This window comes from Colossoma macropomum, unplaced genomic scaffold (assembly GCF_904425465.1).
Source record: "Colossoma macropomum unplaced genomic scaffold, Colossoma_macropomum, whole genome shotgun sequence".
Taxonomy (NCBI): Eukaryota; Metazoa; Chordata; class Actinopteri; order Characiformes; family Serrasalmidae; genus Colossoma; species Colossoma macropomum.
This window is the reverse complement of record NW_023494787.1, coordinates 38624541-38645282: the sequence shown is the minus strand read 5'-3', so window position 1 is coordinate 38645282 and position 20742 is coordinate 38624541. Positions and strand designations below refer to the sequence as shown.

Here is a 20742-nt window from a genome sequence, read left to right as displayed (position 1 = left end):
GACAGTCATCTTCAGATCAGTACCAGTAAAGCAAAATTTTACAATTGCTGTTTATCCGCCGCAGAAAGTCAAGTTTAAATTCTAAGTTAACCAGACCAGGTCAGGGCTCGAGGGAAAAAAAGGACAACCTGAATGTGAATAAAATGTAATTAAATTTACAGCATATTGCAGATGCTCATTCAGAAAGACTGTCCAATAATCTTTCCCAAAGAAAAAAAAAAAATTAATTAAAAACAGATTAAATTAAAAATAGAGGGAACTAAACCCCAGTTTCTGTGACTCAGGAATCACAGCACTGCCTCATAAATTTTTGGTCAAGGTCCATTTCACTTAAGGAACAACTTGGTTTAGCAAGTTAGAACAGCTCCTTACTGCTATCATTATATTTGTGTGTAAATAACCATAATAATATGGTTAAATAACCATAGTATTTAATGTGATTCTTTGATAATGTGATTATTTATTAGTTATTAGTTTTGTTGGGTTTTCCTGTTTTGTGGTGATGCATGACAAGTTAGAGTTACTGTGGTGAAATCTTCATAGGTGCCAGAACTGCACCAGAAGGGGGCACTCAAGAGCATAGAAGCTAGGGATGGGCTATACCACTTATTTTACTCTGATCCAATACCAAGTAATACCAAAGTTAATATCCTGACAGTAATACTGATACTTTGGCTTTTACCAATACCCCTGAGCCTCACCTCACTGGAGAGGATGAACAATAGCAGAGGCCATATAAAATGCTGTTATTATTCATGCTGACCAAGAGGACACTTAGAGTCTGATAGCAAAAGTGCAGGAGCTCTCGATCCCCCTGGGGTCTAAGCCTGGTGTTAACAAACTAATTCATCAATCAGGAGCTTCAAGCAACAAAAGCTTTTAGCTCGGATAGCCCTTTGACTGAATACGCTAATGTAACCCCCCACCCAAAGTAACCAAATATGAGTGAGCCCAGATTAATGATTTTTTTGAAGAGAATAAAAGTGTGAAGGATGTATAAAGTAGGGAGTAAAATGAAAATAGAGGTAAATGAAGACCCAAAGAGTAAAAGAGCTTATTCAGTAGCAAATTTGCAATACACTGATGACAAGAATGATATAGCAAATTTTTTCATCAATTTAACTTTTTTGGGTGTTGCCACCACAAACCTTCCTGACAGTGGATTGGACTTGAGTCATATAACTTGTGCTGCTTCCTTCAAGTCATGTCAGAAATATCATATTTATGAGGTGAATGCATGTGAACGGCACCACAATCTTGTATTTACTAGTGTGAAACACAAATTTTTCAATCAGCCCTGAGTGTCCGAGTTGGTCGTATTTCAGTTATTCATCAGCCACAACATTAACACTGCAGACTGAAACCATCCACACATGGAAATACAGATGCATATTCACAGACTTTCTTTATGAACAGAAAAAATAAAAGTAAACCAAAAACACTGTTTCCACTTATTTCCAACCAAAACCACTTGAACACAAATCAAGTCGTACTTACGACCTCCGAAGTCATAAATAGGAACTTCTGAGGAGGACTTGAAGGCAGCATTGGACTCGAGTCTGACTCCTGCCACAAATTTGAATTAGAAAATCTAGAAAGACTTGGGACTCACAGCCTTAAGATTTGGAAAGACTCGAAACTCTGAAAGAAGCGTGGGGAGAGTCTGACTGCAGACTGTTATACAGCCGGTTACTTTCCAAGTGAATCAATATGTTTCCTGACTTAAATTGAATCTACAGCACCGTCGCCAGATGTCTGTTTCTGTGCTTATGCTCAGTTTAGTTTATTTCGGAAGACGAGAGAAGCGTTTAGAGCTCAAGTTCGCCTCCAGAAGCAGGAAACAAGTGAAGCATCAACAGTATCAATAAGCCCTCAGCACTTAAACTGTTACTGGAGAAGCTCACCAGATGAACTACAAATTTTCCTCATAATAGCAGGACACAGCTCTCTCTATTGCACTCTATAACAGCTTCTGCAGGTAAAACAAGTGCAACATTCACCACGAGGCTCAAGTTGACTTCTTGTTTTCCAGCTTTGTATTGGAATTTGCCGTTACAGTCTTTTTTATCTCATAATATATACATATGTTCATTAGCTTTAAAACTTTTGTTTATTTGTTATTTAAGTATAATTCATTTATAGCGAAACAGAAGACTGTTTTAAATTTAAATATCAGTATGTATTTCTGTGTTTATCTGCAGGAGCTTCTGGAGACATTATTCTCACTCAGTCTGGGTCTAAGTCAGTTCAACTCAGTCAGACAGTCACCATTGACTGCAAGTCCAGCTCTGAAGTTTACAGATATCCAGAAGGTTCTGTATCTAAAGATTACTACGTCTCCTGGTATCTTCAGAAAGCTGGAGAAGCTCCTAAACTCCTGATATATTACACCACAATGAGATCTTCTGGAGTTTCCTCTAAATTCACAGGTGGAGGCAGTTATTCAGCTGGAGGGAATGGTCTTGATTTCTCTCTGGCCATCAGTGGAGTCCAGGCTGAAGATACTGGAGCTGTATGGGAGCTGACAGTGGAGAGTTTTAACACAGTGAAAAAGTCTTGTACAAAACCTCCCTTAGTCAGACAGTACAGAAATCTACTGCAGGAGGGGAGATGAAGACACGAGCCACAGAGCAGAACTGTGCATGCAGAACTACACATACTCAGACAACGATAGTGGCAATGACAGTCGTCTTCAGATCAGTATCAGTAAATGTTACAATGGCTATTTATCAGCAGCGGAAAGTCAGGGTGGAGCTTGAGGGGAAAAAAAAAAAAAATTGCTGTTCACCAGCAGTTGAAAATTGAGTTTAAATTCTATGTTAACCAGACCCGAGATATTTTGGGGTGCGGGGCTTGAGAAGGACAAAATGAATGTGAATGAAAAGTGATTTTATTCACAGCACTATGTAGATGCTCTTATCCAGAACGACTCTCTAATAATCTCTGGGAACTGAACGCCAGGAATTACAACATTACCTCTAAAAAATTTGTTCAAGATCTGTTTCACTTGGCTTAGCAAGTTAGTAGAGCCTCTTACTGCTGACATTCTACTGGTTTGTTAAAAATAAGCAAAAAATATTTTCTGTTTTGTGGTAATGTGTGACAAGCTAGAGTTACTGAGGTACAACCTCCACAGTTACCAGTACTGCACCAGAGAGGCACTCAAGAGCTATTTTTTTCCCGGTCCAATACCAGATAATACAGAGGTTACTATTCTGATAGCAATACCCATACATTGGCTTTTACTGATACCTCCAGCCTCACTGGAATGGATCATAAACAATAGCAGAGGCTATATAAAAAGCATGTATTATTCTTGCTGAGCAAGAGCTAACTTATAGAGTTTGATAGCAAAACGGCAGGGGCTCAAGCCCTGGGGTCCATCTGTGCACGTGCCTGAAGTTAATTAGTTAATTAATCAATGCCTTTAAGCAACAAAAGCTTTTAGCCCTGACAAACTCTAGACTGCATGGGCTGATGTGTGTTTTTCCAATCTACCCCTTCTCTCCAAAAGCAACCAAAATATGAATGAGTCCACATAAAAAATTGAGATAATAAAAGTGTGAAGGGTGTATAAAGTAGGGAGTAAAAGGAAAGCAGAGATAAATGACGACCCAAAGAGTAAAAGAGCTTTTTTTCAGTAGCAACTTTGCAATCCATTGACAACAACGATGATATAGCAACTTTTTTCAATAAGCTAACTTTTTTATTTGTGATTCTTTGTGAGGATATAAGGTGTCACTTCTACAAATCTTCCTGTCTTACACTGTCATGTATTAAATATACAGTAGCATACATGACTATACAAGTAAAACACAATTGTGATATGTTTTACTGACATACTGGTGTTGATATGAACAGAAATAGTTCTGAAGGACTTTAGAAAACAAAAACAAGTCATGGGTGAATAAGAGATACACATTTGACTAAAGACTTATCCTTAGTTATTATTAAAAAATAATAATTAAAATAAGCATTATTGGTGTAAAACATACACACATAGTGCTTTTGCCTAAATGTATCCCAAACATACTGTTTGAGAACTAAGCACATACTTATGTACTTTGGGGATGAAATCTTATGGCTTATACAGAATGTTACAATATATAAAATACAAGAAGTGTCAAAGAAATTCTTTGATTTTCTTCCAAAATTCCATCATTTGCCTTGATAACAGTCTAAAACACAAAGCATACACTTATGTTTTATCAGAAAGTTATCTCACATGCCTTTCCAGACATTTAACTGGTTTGACCAAGTGGAATATTATGTTTATTTAGGAAACAAAATGTCAAGCCAGTGGCCTTTATTTTAAACAGACCATTTCAAGACCTGCTGGTGTGTTTCAGATTGATATTCTTCTGAAAAATCCACTCTTGTCATTTTGTTGCACAATTGCAGAAGAAAAGATGATTTTCATGCTGAAGACACTTTGCATTAGCAGCTCATGCTTCAGTGCTCTGGGAGAGTTTATAGCTCTGTCAGTTTAACAGTTCATGACTGAGAGCTGATCTACATGATCACACATCAAAAAGCCATCATGACTTTAATCACCATCTTCATCTGGATGTTTGTTACATGTGCTTTGGGTAAGAAAATTCACTTTATAATTGTTTTATATTTCAGTTTTAAAGATCCATTTTTAAAATAAAGTACATGCGTGTAATTATTTTACGGAACATTTGTATTCACACAGTCTCTTCATCTCTGCAGGTTCTTTGGGGCAGGTTGTGGTCACTCAAACTGCTGCTAGATTGGCTCAGACTGGTCATTCAGCCACTATTGACTGCAAATCCAACACTGTAGTTTATCGGAATGAGCAAAGATCAGATTCCAAGGGCCGTTATTATACATCCTGGTACCTTCAGAAACCTGGAGAAGAGCCAAAGCTTCTGATATATTTTTTAGATGAGAGATTTTCTGGAGTTTCCTCTAAGTTCAGTGGTGGTGGAGGTCATCCTTCATCTGGAGGGAATGGTCTGGACTTCTCTCTGACCATCAGTGGAGTCCAGGCTGAAGATGCTGGAGATTATTACTGTTTGAGTGCACATAAGATTGGTAGTAGCTATGTGTTCACACAGTGAAAAAGCATCACACAAAAACCTCCTTGTGCTGTAGCTGGAACTCATGATCTGTTTCAGAGTCAGCTCTGACAAACACACGTCCTCACATGTTCTATGGTTGTGTTTATGCACTTAAATTCCACCCTCTAGTGGTAGAGACTTTCTCATAAGTCAAATACATGCACTGTTTCAGCTGTAATCACACACAAACAATATTCACGTCCTTGACTTGTACACACGTTTATAGTCGTATATAGTCATATAAATAAATAAATTAATTAATAAATAACTATAAAATGAGCCATAGCTTTTGCACAGGTCACTTTTTTTAAATAAACAGTACTTGTGAATTAAAATGTGGAGAGAATGTGCCCTTATTTTTAAAAAGAAAAACAACATCATAATGACCAGGAGTGCCAAAACCTTTGCACACAACTGTACAAAGCCAAAGAAGCACTCAATACTCACAATATATGCAACATTATATGAAAACACAGTGAACCAGATGTTGCAGATAAACACTTCCCATTTCATAACACCTCTGAAAATACAAGCACAGTTATGCTCTCCACTGTCAAAAACCAGCACAATATGCTACTGAAATGAACATGATGGACATTAGCCACAAACAAAATGCATTCTAGGACTTTGAAGAAATCAGTGATTAATTCAATAATAGTCATGTAAAGCAGTGAATGAATATGACTAAATCCATTATAGAACAGCCATCCTTCACAGTGCATTAGGGCATTTGGATGATGTTCTTATCCAGCGTTACTTACATTTCAATCATGTTACAGAGGTAGGCAAATGTAGTGTTTATAGTCTTGCCCGGGGACCAGCGGTAAACAGACTACTGAAAATTCCATCTTAAGTAAGAGTTTTGTTATACGGTAGTGATAATTTACTGCAGTACGAGTAAAATATTAATGAAGGAAATTGTTCAGGTACGTTTAAATGAGTACAACTCAAATTACTTTGAGTTACTTTTTCATACATCCACAATCATAATTAGAATAATTTCTGATTTGGTTTGGCTATATTTTTGGAAATAATTCATACAAACAAAGATCACAAAAACATGGCAAAACACAAAAAAACTAAATTTCAAAGTTTTGAGCACTGAGACTGATTACAGTATGCTGTGCTGGTGTACATTATTTACACAACTGTGTGTACTGTGTAAGGACAAAAAAGTGCATTAATAGTTAGATGATTACATTATAAGGCTTCCAAATTCATCTTTTTCCAACAAAGAAGATTGGAATGCCTAAAATGTCACGCATAGTTTGCTACTGTTTAATTTAGTTCATTTGAAAATGAATGAAGATGACAGATTGGATAATGTATGTTGGTTGTGTGTGCTGGTAATGTTCTCAAAAAGTTACAGGGAAAATCTACTCAAGTACTGTAAAAAGATGTAAAAAAGTGTAATTTGTTACTGTCCACCTCTGCCAAGGAATCTTATTTGTAACCCATGGTGTTCTTGCTTGAGAGAAGAATTAAACCTCAATCTGCTGCATAAAGAGCAGTGGTGTTAGTCCACTACATTATACCAACTCGTGTTGTTCATAAATCTCAACAGTCTATCTCCACCCTTACTTACTGTGTGCAAAGAGAGGTTAAGAGAGGTGTAAAATGTCAAATTCCTTGTGATGTTTTACACCAATCTTACACCACAGTGGTGTAAAACCTCATGTTCCAGAGAGTTTCTTAACCCCTTAAAATCCCAGACTTAACACATACTAAGTGTGATAGAATAGCTCAGTCAAGTTTGCAATACTCAGTTCACTTCAGTGCAAACTTGACTGAGTTATTCTAAGTTTGTAGAAGTGTGTAATAAATCTTTGGGCCTCTCTTATCATTTACACTAAAACTTTTTTTAGTGTAAATTATATTATCAACATAGTAGTTTGAGTGATTGAATTTGAGCGGAATCTTTAAAATATTTACATGAATTTCAGCATTTCTTAGTATTTGGTAGGTCCCCCTGTTCTTTTATTGAGAGCGTACACTCTGTTGTGGACTACACACGTGCAAAAGCCTCTAATGAGTAGATCAGATCAAGCTGATAGTAGTCTGAACATGTGTTTCAATGAAGAAAAAAATAAATAAGAAAAACCTAACCTTTTTGCATAAATGCCTTAACATGGTCAAAAAACTTGCCTAAATTTGAATAAAGACTTAGAAATAGTGCAGAATCTTGACCACATGGTGTTAATTTTACTTATCATGACTTTTCTTTGTTTAAACTTTTTCAAAAGTCTACAACTTTCTCTTGATTTTCAGTGTGGGCTTGGACTTTTGGACCCCACTGTATGTGCAGTGGTGAACCGTGTGAGTTACTGCATGTGAAAGACAGGAAGTGCAGCTGATAGAGTTTTGCATGATCACAGCTCCACACACTTTAAGAGTGCTGGTGTGATCATCATAGAAGACTTCAGTCCTTTCAGACTCACTCACACACAGCACAATGATGACCACACTGATTCTACTGCTGGCCATCTTTCCTCAAGGTGAGAGCACATTGATTTCTATACTCTTCTGAAGTGATAAGAATATAATTTCAATACAAACTATTTTACCATTATTAGAATATATTTATTCTCTTCTTCTTTTTGTCTCTTTCTTCAGTTTCCTATCAAGAGGTTCAGTCTCCTGAGTTTCTGTCTGTTGAAGCAGGAAAGAGTGTCTCTATTAGCTGTACTGGAACTAGTGGAGTTGACAGTGATATGAGTTGGTACCTGCAGAAACCTGGAGAAGCTCCTAAACTCCTGATTTATAGAGCGAGCACACGTGAGTCTGGAGTTCAAGAACGATTCAGTGGTTCATATTCAGGGCTTAACTTTCAACTGACCATCAGTGGAGTCCAGCCTGAGGATGCAGGAGATTATTACTGTTTGGGAGCTTATAGCGGAGGAGTGATCACACAGTGAAAAACTGTCATACAAAAACCTCCCTCAGTCAGACTGCACAGAGACTGCACTGCTGCAGCTGCATCTACTGCAGGTGTTGAGGGGAGATGAAGAGACACAGAGCAGACACAAACATGCAGTGTTCATCTTAACTTTCACTTCCAATTATGTGCTATAAAAAAGAAAATCCTTGCAGTGAAACCATGGCTATCATTACCATTAGATGGTTATTGACAGAACATCTACTGAAAGTTTCTTTATAAAACCTTCTTCTACAGCATCACTCCATCACTTTATTGTAAGAGTGTGAGCTGTGACAGTTAACGTTAGATATAGATCTTAACAAGCTCGTTAACTGACACTAAGATAATTATGAATCGAAAGAAAAATTATAACCAAAAGAAAAAATGTCTTTCTTCAGATGAACTCTTCTTTATCTTTGGAGAAATGAAGCCAATCTCAATCTTGTTCTAATGAGTAATTATTCATTTTCTAAATTCTCTCCTAAAGCCCCTTTAGAAGAAAAAAAAAATCAGCAGAAACATTTGACTGTAAGAAGTTCTGAAGACAAATGAGACAAACTCTGTTCTTCTACTTCTACACTGCAGAATGATTTCTGAGATACAGAAAACAGTTGTGTAAGAAAGTGAGGAGATTTTACATTATTTCAGGGTGAGATTCAGACAGATAACACTTAGGTCATCTGTAAAACAGCATAGTTAGATTTTGAATCAAATAGAACTGATATTTTGCAGGATAATCCAGAAGTTGGTTTTCAGCACTTGGCCAGGTTTAACATGCAAAATGTTGCTCTATTAACTTACATTATGAGTTAAGAATGTTTTATTTTCCATGCAAGGTTTTGTTTCAACAGTTACAACATATATTCAGATTCATCACTTGATTTTGAAAGATACTTATTTAGTCATGTAGACATATTGACCCTGTTTACACCTGGACATTTCATGCATCTTGAGTATGAGGATTATATCTGAAAGCCAAGCCACATAAAACTGCAGGTGTAAATGCACCCAAGACACATTTAGAACAGATTCAAATCCAGTCACTCAAACCACTTCAGGAGGTGGTCTGAGATACATGTGAGCCACATGTTACAGTCTCTCCAAGACACATTCAACAACTAAAACCCCTACCAGTACAACCGAAACTTGTCCCTATACAGTATTTTACCAGGCACATGATCCCTGTCTGCCAGTAGGATAATCATGGAGGATGCACATAGTAATCTGTAAAACAAACTGCAGATTAAGGCCCAATCCCATTTCTTCTTTTTACCCCCACCCCTTGTTTTCGAGTGTCACCCTTACTCCTTGCAACGGAGTTACAAAGGGTAGTGGTTAAAATCTTGCCCTATAAAATGGGACAACCCTCAAAAAAAAACAAAAAAAACCATTGCTTCATTAACAGGCTATTAGCAGTTCTCTGTAGGCGACCCGGCTTGACTTCAGTGATAGGAGAGAAGGGAACAGTTCAGTGACCTCACTGCTGGGCTTTAGTTACATTAAGGGCATCATATGCTTTCAAAGAGGGCATATAAGACAATTATTTATTATCATCCACTGCTAATTCTTTGGTGATACAAAGCTGGATTCAGCTATTCTTGTTCCAATTTTCCCGTTCCACCTTAAATGGTGCAGCCATTACATTCTGGCGCTTCAGGCGTCAATACTGCTGGGACTATTTAAGGTGGAACAGGAAAATTAGCTAGCTAGCTACCGAGATGTTAGCATACTTTTAACAATTTTCTTTGCTTGTTACGAAGAAAACGACCATAATACATTGAAACGACATTAAACTAAAATAATACAATGGTTATCGTAATTTTATAACGGAGAAAATACTTACATTTGTGGGTTTCTTTGGTCGCTTGTGCAGCCATTTTGCCGGTTTTTCTTTTTTTTTTTCATAACAGGGCCATATAGCCCTAACAATTCACACTACTCCTCTGTCTCAACAAGAATTGGGACACCCTAACCCTAGACGTGAACGGGCAAAACAGAGGGCCAAGTGCTAAGTGGTAGGGGCAAGGGGTGAAATGGGATTGGGCGTAAGAGGCTGAAGGGATAAACACATGGTAATTGGTTGCCTGGTAACGAGCAAATTTGCACATTCTGTCCCACACATGATTAAATTTCAGTCTGAGTAATTGGAGACACATTTGACATTTGAGTGTAAATGCATGTGGCTAAAATCTTATCAGGATACAATCCAGATACCAGCCAAATAAAGTGACCAGGTGCAAATGGGGTCATTGTTTTGTAGGTTTAGATTACGATTGTTTATGGACTGATTGGAGTGTTTATGTTTTGTTATAGTTCCTCCAGACGTTTCCTCAGCTTTCACACCTCAAACATTCACTAATCCCACACACACACACACACACACACACACACACACACACACACACACACACAAACACACACAGCTGTCTCAGGTCTGTTTGTGGTTTGTGATGTGAAACTCACACTTGCATGAGCAGAACAACTGATTCATTTCCATAATAGAACAATAGTTTCTGTAACTACAACACTACAGTAAAGTTTAAAAGATTTTAATGTGAAATCAGTAACTGTTCATATGATCAATGTGATTTATTTTTCCAAAAACTTCTTGTCTTTCAAATGCAGGTAGTATTTTCATCTGTCTATATCATGCAAATATTATCAAAATGAAGATAGTCTAAAAGAGATTTGATTCAAAAAAGCTTTTATTTTGCAAACAAACAGTGAAGCACATCATTCAAACAATTGAAAAGACGTAAAGTTTAGAATTGATGATATTAAAATCAGAAAAGGAGCAAAACAACTCAAGTAGAACACAGATATTTAGAGAAAATTTGTGTATGTCACACTCTCAGAGGCCAGTACACTGCTGTGGGGTCAGGCTGTGGGTGACTGGGCTTTGGCTGCCCTGTCTGGCCTCACAGCTCACTGCTCGTATGTTCTTCCACTGCTGCTCAGTGAGGCTCAGGGTGCTGCTCCAGCTGTAGAGGCCGTTTCCCTTCTCCAGAACACCCCCACTCACACTCACACCTGACGTCGGACTGTTACCGTCCACCTTCCAGCTCAGCGTCCAGTCTGAGGGGAAGCCCTTGTTGGCCAAACACACCAGTGTAGCCTTCCCCTGCTTCAGTTCCACACTGGAGGGGGGCAACACTGTGAGGGTGGGCCGAGCATCACCTGCAGAGAGAACAAAAGAGAGAGAGAGAGAGAGACAGAGAGAGAGAGAGAGAGAGAGAAAGAAAGAAAGAAAGAGAGAGAGAGAGAGAGAGAGAGAGAGAGAGAGAGAGAGAGAGAGATGATAGTCAGGTGTTTCTGCTGTCTGAAATAGTCATATTCAGTTCAATCATAAAGCAGAACTGAGCACAGCAGCTCATTAAAACACATTTCATCATTTACAGTAAACAATCAACATTTTCTGTTTCATCTCTTGTTTATTAATATGGCTGTAGTAATTTAATAAGTAAAAAAAAGTCACATGTTCAAATTTTATACACACAACAAATTGCAATTCTGGAAAATTATCAATAAATATTTACATGTAAATTGTATACAAAAAGTTTTGTAGATTTTCTAAGTGAAAATAAGTTCACAAATTATTCTACAGAATACAAAAACATTTTATTACACAATTATTGCATTTGTTTCCTTAGGGAACAAAATAAAACATTAAATGTGGTCTTTATATCTTGTTTTTTGTCAATATATTAAATGCAGCAAATGAAATAAATAAAGACGCAAATTAAAAGAGCTTTAAAAAGGATGTTATATTTAAGTTTGTTTCCTATAGAGGACCTGTTTACTTATTTTAAAATAATCCACAAAACATGTAATTTGGCCAGAGATATTCAAATGTTTGCATACGGCTGTACATTTTATCACTTAGTATTCAACTACAGAGTAAAAATACTAACATTAGCTTAAACATATATACAAATACAGATTTTTGTGACATTATTAACACAGAACAAAGATAATATTAACTGAAATTCATCATGTTTTAATTAAAACATTGATATTTGAAAGAATGAATGTATGTGAATAGTCTACAACTTAAACAGCAGATTTTCACTCAGAAATAAATAAATAGTTACATTTCATTTCATTTCAAATATTGGGGGATTTTTTTATTTGCAAAATTTTCATATTATATTTTGTGCTTGTATCAAATTATACATTATAATAAAGAGAAAATGACTTACTTCCGACAGAGAGTCGAGTTCCTCCACCAAAAGTCCTCCACAGTGATACAGCCTCATTCAGTGTCTGTACAAAAACCTCCTGCACTAAAGCTGCACTGTTTAACTAGAACAGCTCAAACCTGCTACACACAATGATCTAATTTATGATTTATAGCAGCTTCATTAACCAGAAACCCCAAACACATCACAGATGATGTTTCTGATTCATGATTTACAGCTATTTATCAGGTATTAACTTCACATTTGAGTGCTGAGCAATATAAACTCCAGCTTTATCAACAGTTTGTTCTCCCTTGGTCTGACTTTGTTTAAAACCAAATATATTCTATGTTTTTATTTTATCATCATCAAAAGGATAATCAGTAAAACATGTCTAGATTGTTCCTAGATCCACTAAAATTTAAAGTGAGTGTCACTCACTTTTATCAACACTATGTATCTGAAAAAGTCTGGCTTATCCTGTTGTACATTTACTCACACATTTCCAATTACGTCAAATATCTTTCTATGTTTCTGATCATATTCTGCACTTACCTACAACATTGACATGCTCCTCAAAAAGTCCAAGAGTGGATCTCATTCACTCACCGTCCAAAAACCTCCAGACAGATTCTGACAGACACAACAAGCTAAACTCTGATGGGAAGATAAAATTTATAGCAGTTTATTGCCCCCTACTGGAATACTGTACTGTGGTCATTTGAGGAGAGTCAGAGAGAGAGAGAGAGAGAAAGAGAGAGAGAGAGAGAGAGAGAGAGAGAAATGGAAACAGATATTATCTACAGTCTTTATTTATTTGGCTCATGTGCAGGAAGCTGGTATTCAGTAAAAGATTTTGCCATAATGGCTGAAACATGAATATGAAACAAGAAAAGCGAAAAACAAAGAAAATGTAAGCTGAAAAAGGAAAAAGTTTACTGTATTTCGTTACTTACTTGTATTTTAGTGATTTTCACTCAACAGCATTTATACTACTAGGCTTTTTATACTACAGATCTGTCAAATTAAAAGAACAAATAACAATATTTATATTAATTTAATGGAATAAGTATCTCCAGTGATGAGCTGTGTGAGTTACTGCATGTGAAAGACAGGAAGTGCAGCTGATAGAAGAGGGTTTTGCATGATCACAGCTCCACACACTTTAAGAGTGCTGGTGTGATCAACACTGGAGACTTCAGTCCTTTCAGACTCACTCACACACAGCACAATGATGACCACACTGATTCTATTGCTGACCACACTGACCTTCTTTCCTCAAGGTGAGAGCACATTGATTTCTACACTCTTCTGAAGTGTTGAGTCTGATAAGAATATAATTTCAATACATACAGTACCATTTTTAAGTTTTTATTGATTCTCTATTTTTTTTTCTCTCTTTCTTCAGTTTCCCATCAAGAGGTTCAGTCTCCTGAGTTTCTGTCTGCTGAAGCAGGAAAGAGTGTCTCCATTAGCTGTACTGGAACTAGTGGAGTTGGTGATGATATGAGTTGGTACCTGCAGAAACCTGGAGAAGCTCCTAAACTCCTGATTTATACAGCGAGCACACGTCAGTCTGGAGTCCCAGAACGATTCAGTGGTTCATATTCAGGGCTTAACTTTCAATTTACCATCAGTGGAGTCCAGCCTGAGGATGCAGGAGATTATTACTGTATGGGATTTTATGTAGGAAGGTTCACACAGTAAAAAGCTGTCATACAACAACCTCCCTCAGTCAGACTGTACAGAGACTGCACTGCTGCAGGTGTTAAGAGGAGATGAAGACACAAGTCATAAAGCAGAACTGCACAATCTCAAATGGAGCAGATCTATGGGGTGAAAAAAGGGAAGCATCTACTCTCTCCTCTGCAGTGTTTGCCACCCCACTTACCATCCCAGTTGTGCAGCTCCAAAAATATGACACATAATTGTATTAAGCACTATATGTCTCTCAAAATAAAAAACAAAAATCATGTTCAAAAATGCACAAGCTGCTTTCCAGTTTGGAACACACATAACACCTCGCTGCAGAGCTGTTGTTGGAGTAGCGAGAGAACAAACAGATGGAATAGAATTTCATGTTGTAATGTTCCACCTCAAAAAAAAGTGCGCAGTTAAAGGAGACTTTTCACTGTACATATTATTATTTATTGGGTCTACTCGAATTGATTTACATGCTTCAATCTTCTAAAACACACTATTTTTCTCATACTGTACATCTTTGTCTGAAACTCTCTGTTAGAGCTCCTGTTTCTTTAAGCCCCCCTCTTGATGAGTCCAGTGTGTTTTGGTTGGTCAGCTCACCCACTCTGTTCAACCGCCAGACCGGTTTTGCCCCTATATGTTCCGCCCCTGTCTTGCAGTCTGCAGACAGATCCTTCTCTCTTGAGCAACTGTAAACATTAGTATGGCTATTTTGCTCTGCTGTATCAGAAGCCAGAGCCCGATCCTGAAAGTCAGGTCAGCTTCTTCATGACACAGCTACAAAACTTAACACAATCTTCCCGGTTTCCAGTAGTTACTGTGTGTTGTTTGAAGTTGTGGCAAGCTTGCCGGTAGGCGGGCAATAAGGACTGTGTTATGAGATTGCGTCACCTTAACAAAAGGAAAAGGGTCAGAATTCCAAAAAGGCATTTCAGGCAGCTGTGTTTTCTGTGGGTGAGTGTTACTATGTTTAGCATGTACTTGGTGCTTTATAACTTTACAGACCATTTACATGCACAAAAAGCTACATAACACACTAAAGAAAAGGGATAAACCAGGAAAATATAGGTCCTCTTTAATGTATGCTGAACTGAATTCCATATCAATTTCATAACACTGCAAAGCACTTCTGTTCAGTGACAAACACACATGAGATAGCGTGTCATTAGCTATCTAGCTAACTTGTCAGCTGGCAAGTAAAAAAAGATTACAATAGCTGCAGAGGATTTTCATTCGTTTGTCAGTTTTCTTGTTCTTGAGTTGAATAGCAAAATATCAGCTGCAGTGAAGCTTGTGGCCAGCCTCTAAAATGACTTTGCTTCTAAAAATATTTGTTATTTAATTATTTAGTAATTTAATAAGTAACATGTAAGATTGCCTAATTGTATAAACCCTGCCCCTCCTTTTCAGCTATAACAGCCTCCACTCTTCAGGGAAGGCTTTCTGCTTTTCCAATTTTGGAGTGTGTCTGCAGGAATTAGTGCCCATTCAGTCAAAAGAGCATTTGTGAGGTCAGACTGATGTTGGACGAATAGGCCTGGCTTCCAATCAGCTATACAATTTATCCCTAAGGTGTTCAGTAGGGTTAAGGTCAGGGTTCTGTGCAGCCCACTGGAGTTCCTCAACACAAGACTCACCAAACTATGTCTTTATGGAGCTCGCTTTATGCACAAGGATACAGGCATGCTGGAACAGGAAAGGGCCTTCCCCAAACTACTGCCACAAGGTTGAAAGCATATAATTGTCCAAAATGTCTTTGTATGCTGTAGAAGTAACATTACCCTTCACTGAAATTTAAGTTTATAAATTTATTAAATTTTACTGTTGGCACTATGCATTCTGTAAGTAGTGTTCTCTTTACTTTAAATGTGTTTTCTTTCAAAATGAGATTATTACACATAACCCTAAAGAGTTTTGTCTATAATATGTGCTTTTAGTTTACCTCATACCACTCAGTGCCTGCTGTCTTGTAAATACAACAAATCTGTCTCATATGCCATGTGAATATGTAAATAGATATATTTTTATTTTTGCTTTTATTTTATTTCTCTTGTACTTTAACTTATGTCTAGATTTATTTGTTTTCTATTTTTCTGCATAGTATATGTAAGTTTATGTGCAATTACATGTCTTGCTACTGAATCTATCTATCTATCTATCTATCTATCTATCTATCTATCTATCTATCTAAAGAATACTGCAAAAAAAAAAAATTGGGGAAAAAATCTTACTTTTAATCGCTCTTAGTCTCCAGGAACTAAATTGCTGTCTTTGACTATTTTTTCTTTTACTTGAGTATAAAATGAGTTTACCATCCATCAACATGGGCTAAACCACAGAGCTGTCAACTGACATGAGACAGAAGGTTGTAGACCTGCTCAGATTAGAAAATTAGTCCATTAAGCACAATCAAGAAGATAATATAAAAGTTGGAAAAACATGGAACAGTTGAAAATTTCCCATAAAGAGTACACATTAGCAGATTGCACCCATGCACAGGATGATAAACAGAAGAAAAGAGGAACCCAAAGATTACAGTGTCAGAACTGCACAGTTCAGTTGAATCTTGGAGTTTTCAAGTTTGTAAATCCACTCTCAGACCTCCACAAACGAAAGCTTTTTGCAGAGTTCCACAAAAGAAGAGAGTAAGCCACCAAGTGCAGCGCCTGAACTTTGCCAAGTGTTAATGATGTGATGTGGTCAGATGTGATCAAATATGGAACTTCTTGGTCATGCGCACCATTGTCATATTTGGTAAAAAAGAAACTAAATACAATGTAAAGCCTGATATCCACTGTCAAATATGGTGCTGGATCATTGATGATTTAGGGCTGTTTTGCTGCTAGTGGTCCAAGGGCTCATATGAAAATCATAGGCATAATGAATTCCACTAAATACTAGGAGATTTTACCCTGAATATCTGTCTGCCTCTGACAGAAGGCTAAAATGGGGCTGTGGGGGAGTTTTTTGCAAGATAAAGATCCCAAACACACATGAAAATCCACACAAAAATGATTGCAGGAACACAAAATCAAGTCTAAAGATTTGACTCTGAAAGAAAACCTATGGTGTGTATTGAAGAGGGCAGTCCACAAGTGAAGACCCAAGAATATTAAGGAACTGGAAATGTTCTGCATGGATCATTGGTCCAACATCCCTCAACAAGTGTCTGCCAAGCTAGTTAAACATTACAGAAAGCATCTGATTGTTGTTTCTCTCTCTAGAGGAGATTTTTCCAAACATTAGCAATATGGATGCCAGCTTACTCATTTGTTTAAGCCCAAAATATCACTCATTGTATGTGTGGTTTATTTAATATATTGATTACAGGTCAATGCCATTAATTCAGGAGTAGACTGTATATGGTAAGTGGACAGTCCAATAAAATGGACAGTGAGTGTAATTTTGTACTAACTGATCTCTAATTTTAGACATCAGTGTCTACTGACCTCAAAAGAAGAAGCTGTGATTGCTGAATCATCATGTTATTCAGTGTTTTAAAATTTGACTGTGAGATGTGTTTATAGTGTTAGTGTTTGTAGTTTTTTGTGTCTGCTTGAGTTGTGACTGAGTTTATTGCTGCTTTATGAGCTGTAATTAAAAATAAGACTTTTGAATATTTGGTAGTGATATGAGGTTACGGTATTTTTCGTTTGTGTGTTGTGATCTGCACAACAGTGAAGTAATACCAGTTCTAATCTTTTAAAGTTTGTTTTAATGCATTTAAAACAGTTCAGTCTCTATTGCATTTGAGATTCAGTTAAGATCAGAGAATGGATTCAATCTATTTTTCTTATTTCTATATACTCTGATGCTACACTAGGTCTAACAAAAGGGTAGCAGACTGCATTAGCCTGCATTCAAGAGTATACAGTAGTATATGTGACTATACTAGTAGTACTGCCTCTCATACTGACATTGGTGATAAAAAGGAACAGTTCTGAAGGACTTCAGAAGACATAAACAAGTCACATGCATTTGACTATAGATTTAATGATTTTCCTGTTGAAGATCCACCAGCTCTAATACAGCACACAATAGTTCCACTTTGCTTCTTTACTGTAAAACAAGTGGTTGTACTCTGATAAGATGATAAGATTTAATATCGCCTTCAATAACAGTCTCATATTCTCAGTTGTTATTTAGAAAAAAATCTACTATACACTTACATATCAATATTGGTAAAGAAAACATACTCAGTGTTTTGCCTAAAAATATCCCAAACAAAGTACTTAATGACAGTAATAAATATTATAAATATTTTTATAATTATTATATTTCTTCTATAACACTGCTCACCATCAATACCAGATATACTACTAGTCAAATTTTGAGAATACAGGCTTGAATTCTATGGCTTATTCAGAATGTTACAATATGCAAGACACAGGAATTGTCACAGAAATGATCAGTAATGCATAAAATTCTTTCTAAAATTTGATTACATCAGAAATGCTCCAATTTGCCTCAATAACAGCCTCAAACACAAATACTTCAGCAGATAATCACCTCATATGCCTGTCCAGACTTTTAACTGGTTTGAGCAAGTTGAATATTGTATGTATCTTTGTTCATTTTGTTCAGAAACAAAATGTCAAACTATTGACATTTTTTATCAAACCACTTCAAGACCTTTCAAATGGTGGCTGATGTGTAGTGTATGTCCTACTGAAAGGTAGTACTTTTGAGCTATTTTATCTGCAGGTTTGCAAAAGTAAAATGTCTTTGTATACTTCTGAGCTCATGATCCCATCAGTGAACGCATGTTCATGGGTATGATTGCAAAAAAAAGAGCCCCAAATTTTGACGTTTTTACCTTCATTCAATTCATTCATAATTTTTGGAGCCGCTGTATATGAAAATAAGCATATCATATTGAAATTATGATGTTATTACAGGCGGATTTATTGACTTTAAAGCACATATTATTAAATAACATACAGGTACAACCGCTACTACTATTAGTAGCATTATACTATCTATATTTATCTGCGATGATGCTTTTCACTCACTACTTCAGTTTTTTTTATCTGGTTCTGCAGTCAGTAAGGTCATTTTCATGCTGAAGTCACTTTGCATTAGCAGCCCATGCTTCAGTGCTCTGGGAGAGTTTATAGCTCTGTCAGTTTAACACTTCATGACTGAGAGCTGATCTACATGATCACACATCAAAAAGCCTTCATGACTTTAATCACCATCTTCATCTGGATGCTTGTTACATCTATTTGGGGTAAGAAAATTCACTTCATAATTCTTTTTATGTTTCAGTTTTAAAGAAGCATTTTCAAATAAAGTACATACGTTCAGTTATTTCACTAAACATTTGTAGTCACACTGTTTCTTTATCTCTGCAGGCTCTTTGGGGCAGGTTGTGGCCACTCAGACTGCAGCTAAATCAGCTCAGTCTGGTCAATCAGTCACTATTGACTGCAAATCCAACACAGTAGTTTATCGGAATGAGTAATGGGTATCTTCCAAGGGCCGTTATTATATATCCTGGCACCTTCAGAAACCTGGAGAAGTGCCAAAGACTCTGATATATTATTCAGATGAGAGAGAATCTGGAGTTTTCTCTAAATTCAGTGGTGGTGGAGGTCATCCTTCATCTGGAGGGAATGGTCAGGACTTCTCTCTGACCATCAGTGGAGTCCAGGCTGAAGATGCTGGAGATTATTACTATATGACTGTATGACTTGTGTTCACACAATCAAAGAACATCATACAAAAACCTCCCTCAGTCACTCTGCACTGCTGCAGCTGGAATCGGCTTTGACAAACACACACGTCCTCACATGTAATACAGTTGTGTTCAAGCACTTAATTTATTAAATTTCTCCCTCTAGTGGTTGAGACATTCCAAACAATCTTTTATCAAAAAGTGAAAAAGTGACTGCACTGCCGCAGATGGAATCCTGCAAACACTCATGCAAAACTATTCACACACAAACAACATTCATGTTAACTCTGACTTGTACACCCAGTTTGGCCACCCCTGGTAAACTTACACATTTTCAACATGAAAATAAGTTAACACATCCTTAGTTTAACATGTTGGAAAAAAATAAAACATGAAATTAAAACTTTTGCACAGGCCACTTTTTCTTTCAATAAACAGTAATCATGCATTAAAATATGCAGAAGTGTGTTCTCGGTAAAGGAGCTAGGATTAGTTAGACAGTCAGCTTGGTGCTTCATTAGGGTGAGTTGAGTTGTGAAAAGTGGAGATCTCAGCAGGTTTTGGGAGGCAGATTTGGCAGCGAATTTTATTGTTTTCTTTAGTTAATTTGAAATTAAATGAAGATGACTATTTGGGCAAAGTGTGTTTCTCATGTGTCCTGTTAACTATGTGCCCTCTCTTCCTCCTCTTGATGTCTCTAAACTCACCAGGGCTGAAGTGTTGTTAGGAGCTGGCACTGCTGTGCTTTGTTTGTCTTTCAGGACTGAATCTATTAAATATATCCAGGCTTTCTTCTCATTGGTTACAAGCTGACATGAGCATTTGTTTTTATGCTGTAAGAGTTAATAAAATTAAAATAGTGAAGTAAAATGATTTTATTACATTATAAACAAACTCAAGTAAAAATAACATGGTCAATGTCACAAATTTGCCTAAATTTGAACAGAGACTTAGAAATAGTGAAGAATCTTGAACATATAGTCTTCATGTCAGGACCACTTTGTCATAACTTTTGTTTTTTGTTCAAGATTTTTAAAAATTCTGAATTTTTTTTTTTACTTATTTCCTTAGGTTTAAACGAAAAAAACCTAGATTTTCAGTTTGGTCTCAGCCTTTTGTACTCCACTGTATTTGGGCAAAAATTCCCACAGACACACTCCAAAATCTTGTAGTCCAGAAGAA

At 36.8% G+C, this 20742-nt stretch overlaps 4 gene segments (V, D, J or C); 3 read left to right on the top strand and 1 right to left on the bottom strand.

The window, feature by feature from the left end:
- Nucleotides 1-941: 941 nt before the first annotated feature.
- LOC118804936 lies at nucleotides 942-2614 on the top strand. The segment is given in 2 exon segments: nucleotides 942-945; nucleotides 2202-2614. Coding segments are annotated over 2 exon segments (417 nt in total).
- Nucleotides 2615-7539: 4925 nt separating this feature from the next.
- On the top strand, nucleotides 7540-7999 carry LOC118804935. The segment is given in 2 exon segments: nucleotides 7540-7579; nucleotides 7698-7999. Coding segments are annotated over 2 exon segments (342 nt in total).
- A 2768-nt stretch (nucleotides 8000-10767) lies between these two features.
- LOC118806013 lies at nucleotides 10768-12807 on the bottom strand. The segment is given in 2 exon segments: nucleotides 10768-11178; nucleotides 12735-12807. Coding segments are annotated over 2 exon segments (372 nt in total).
- A 509-nt stretch (nucleotides 12808-13316) lies between these two features.
- On the top strand, nucleotides 13317-13886 carry LOC118806016. The segment is given in 2 exon segments: nucleotides 13317-13462; nucleotides 13588-13886. Coding segments are annotated over 2 exon segments (351 nt in total).
- Nucleotides 13887-20742: the final 6856 nt, after the last annotated feature.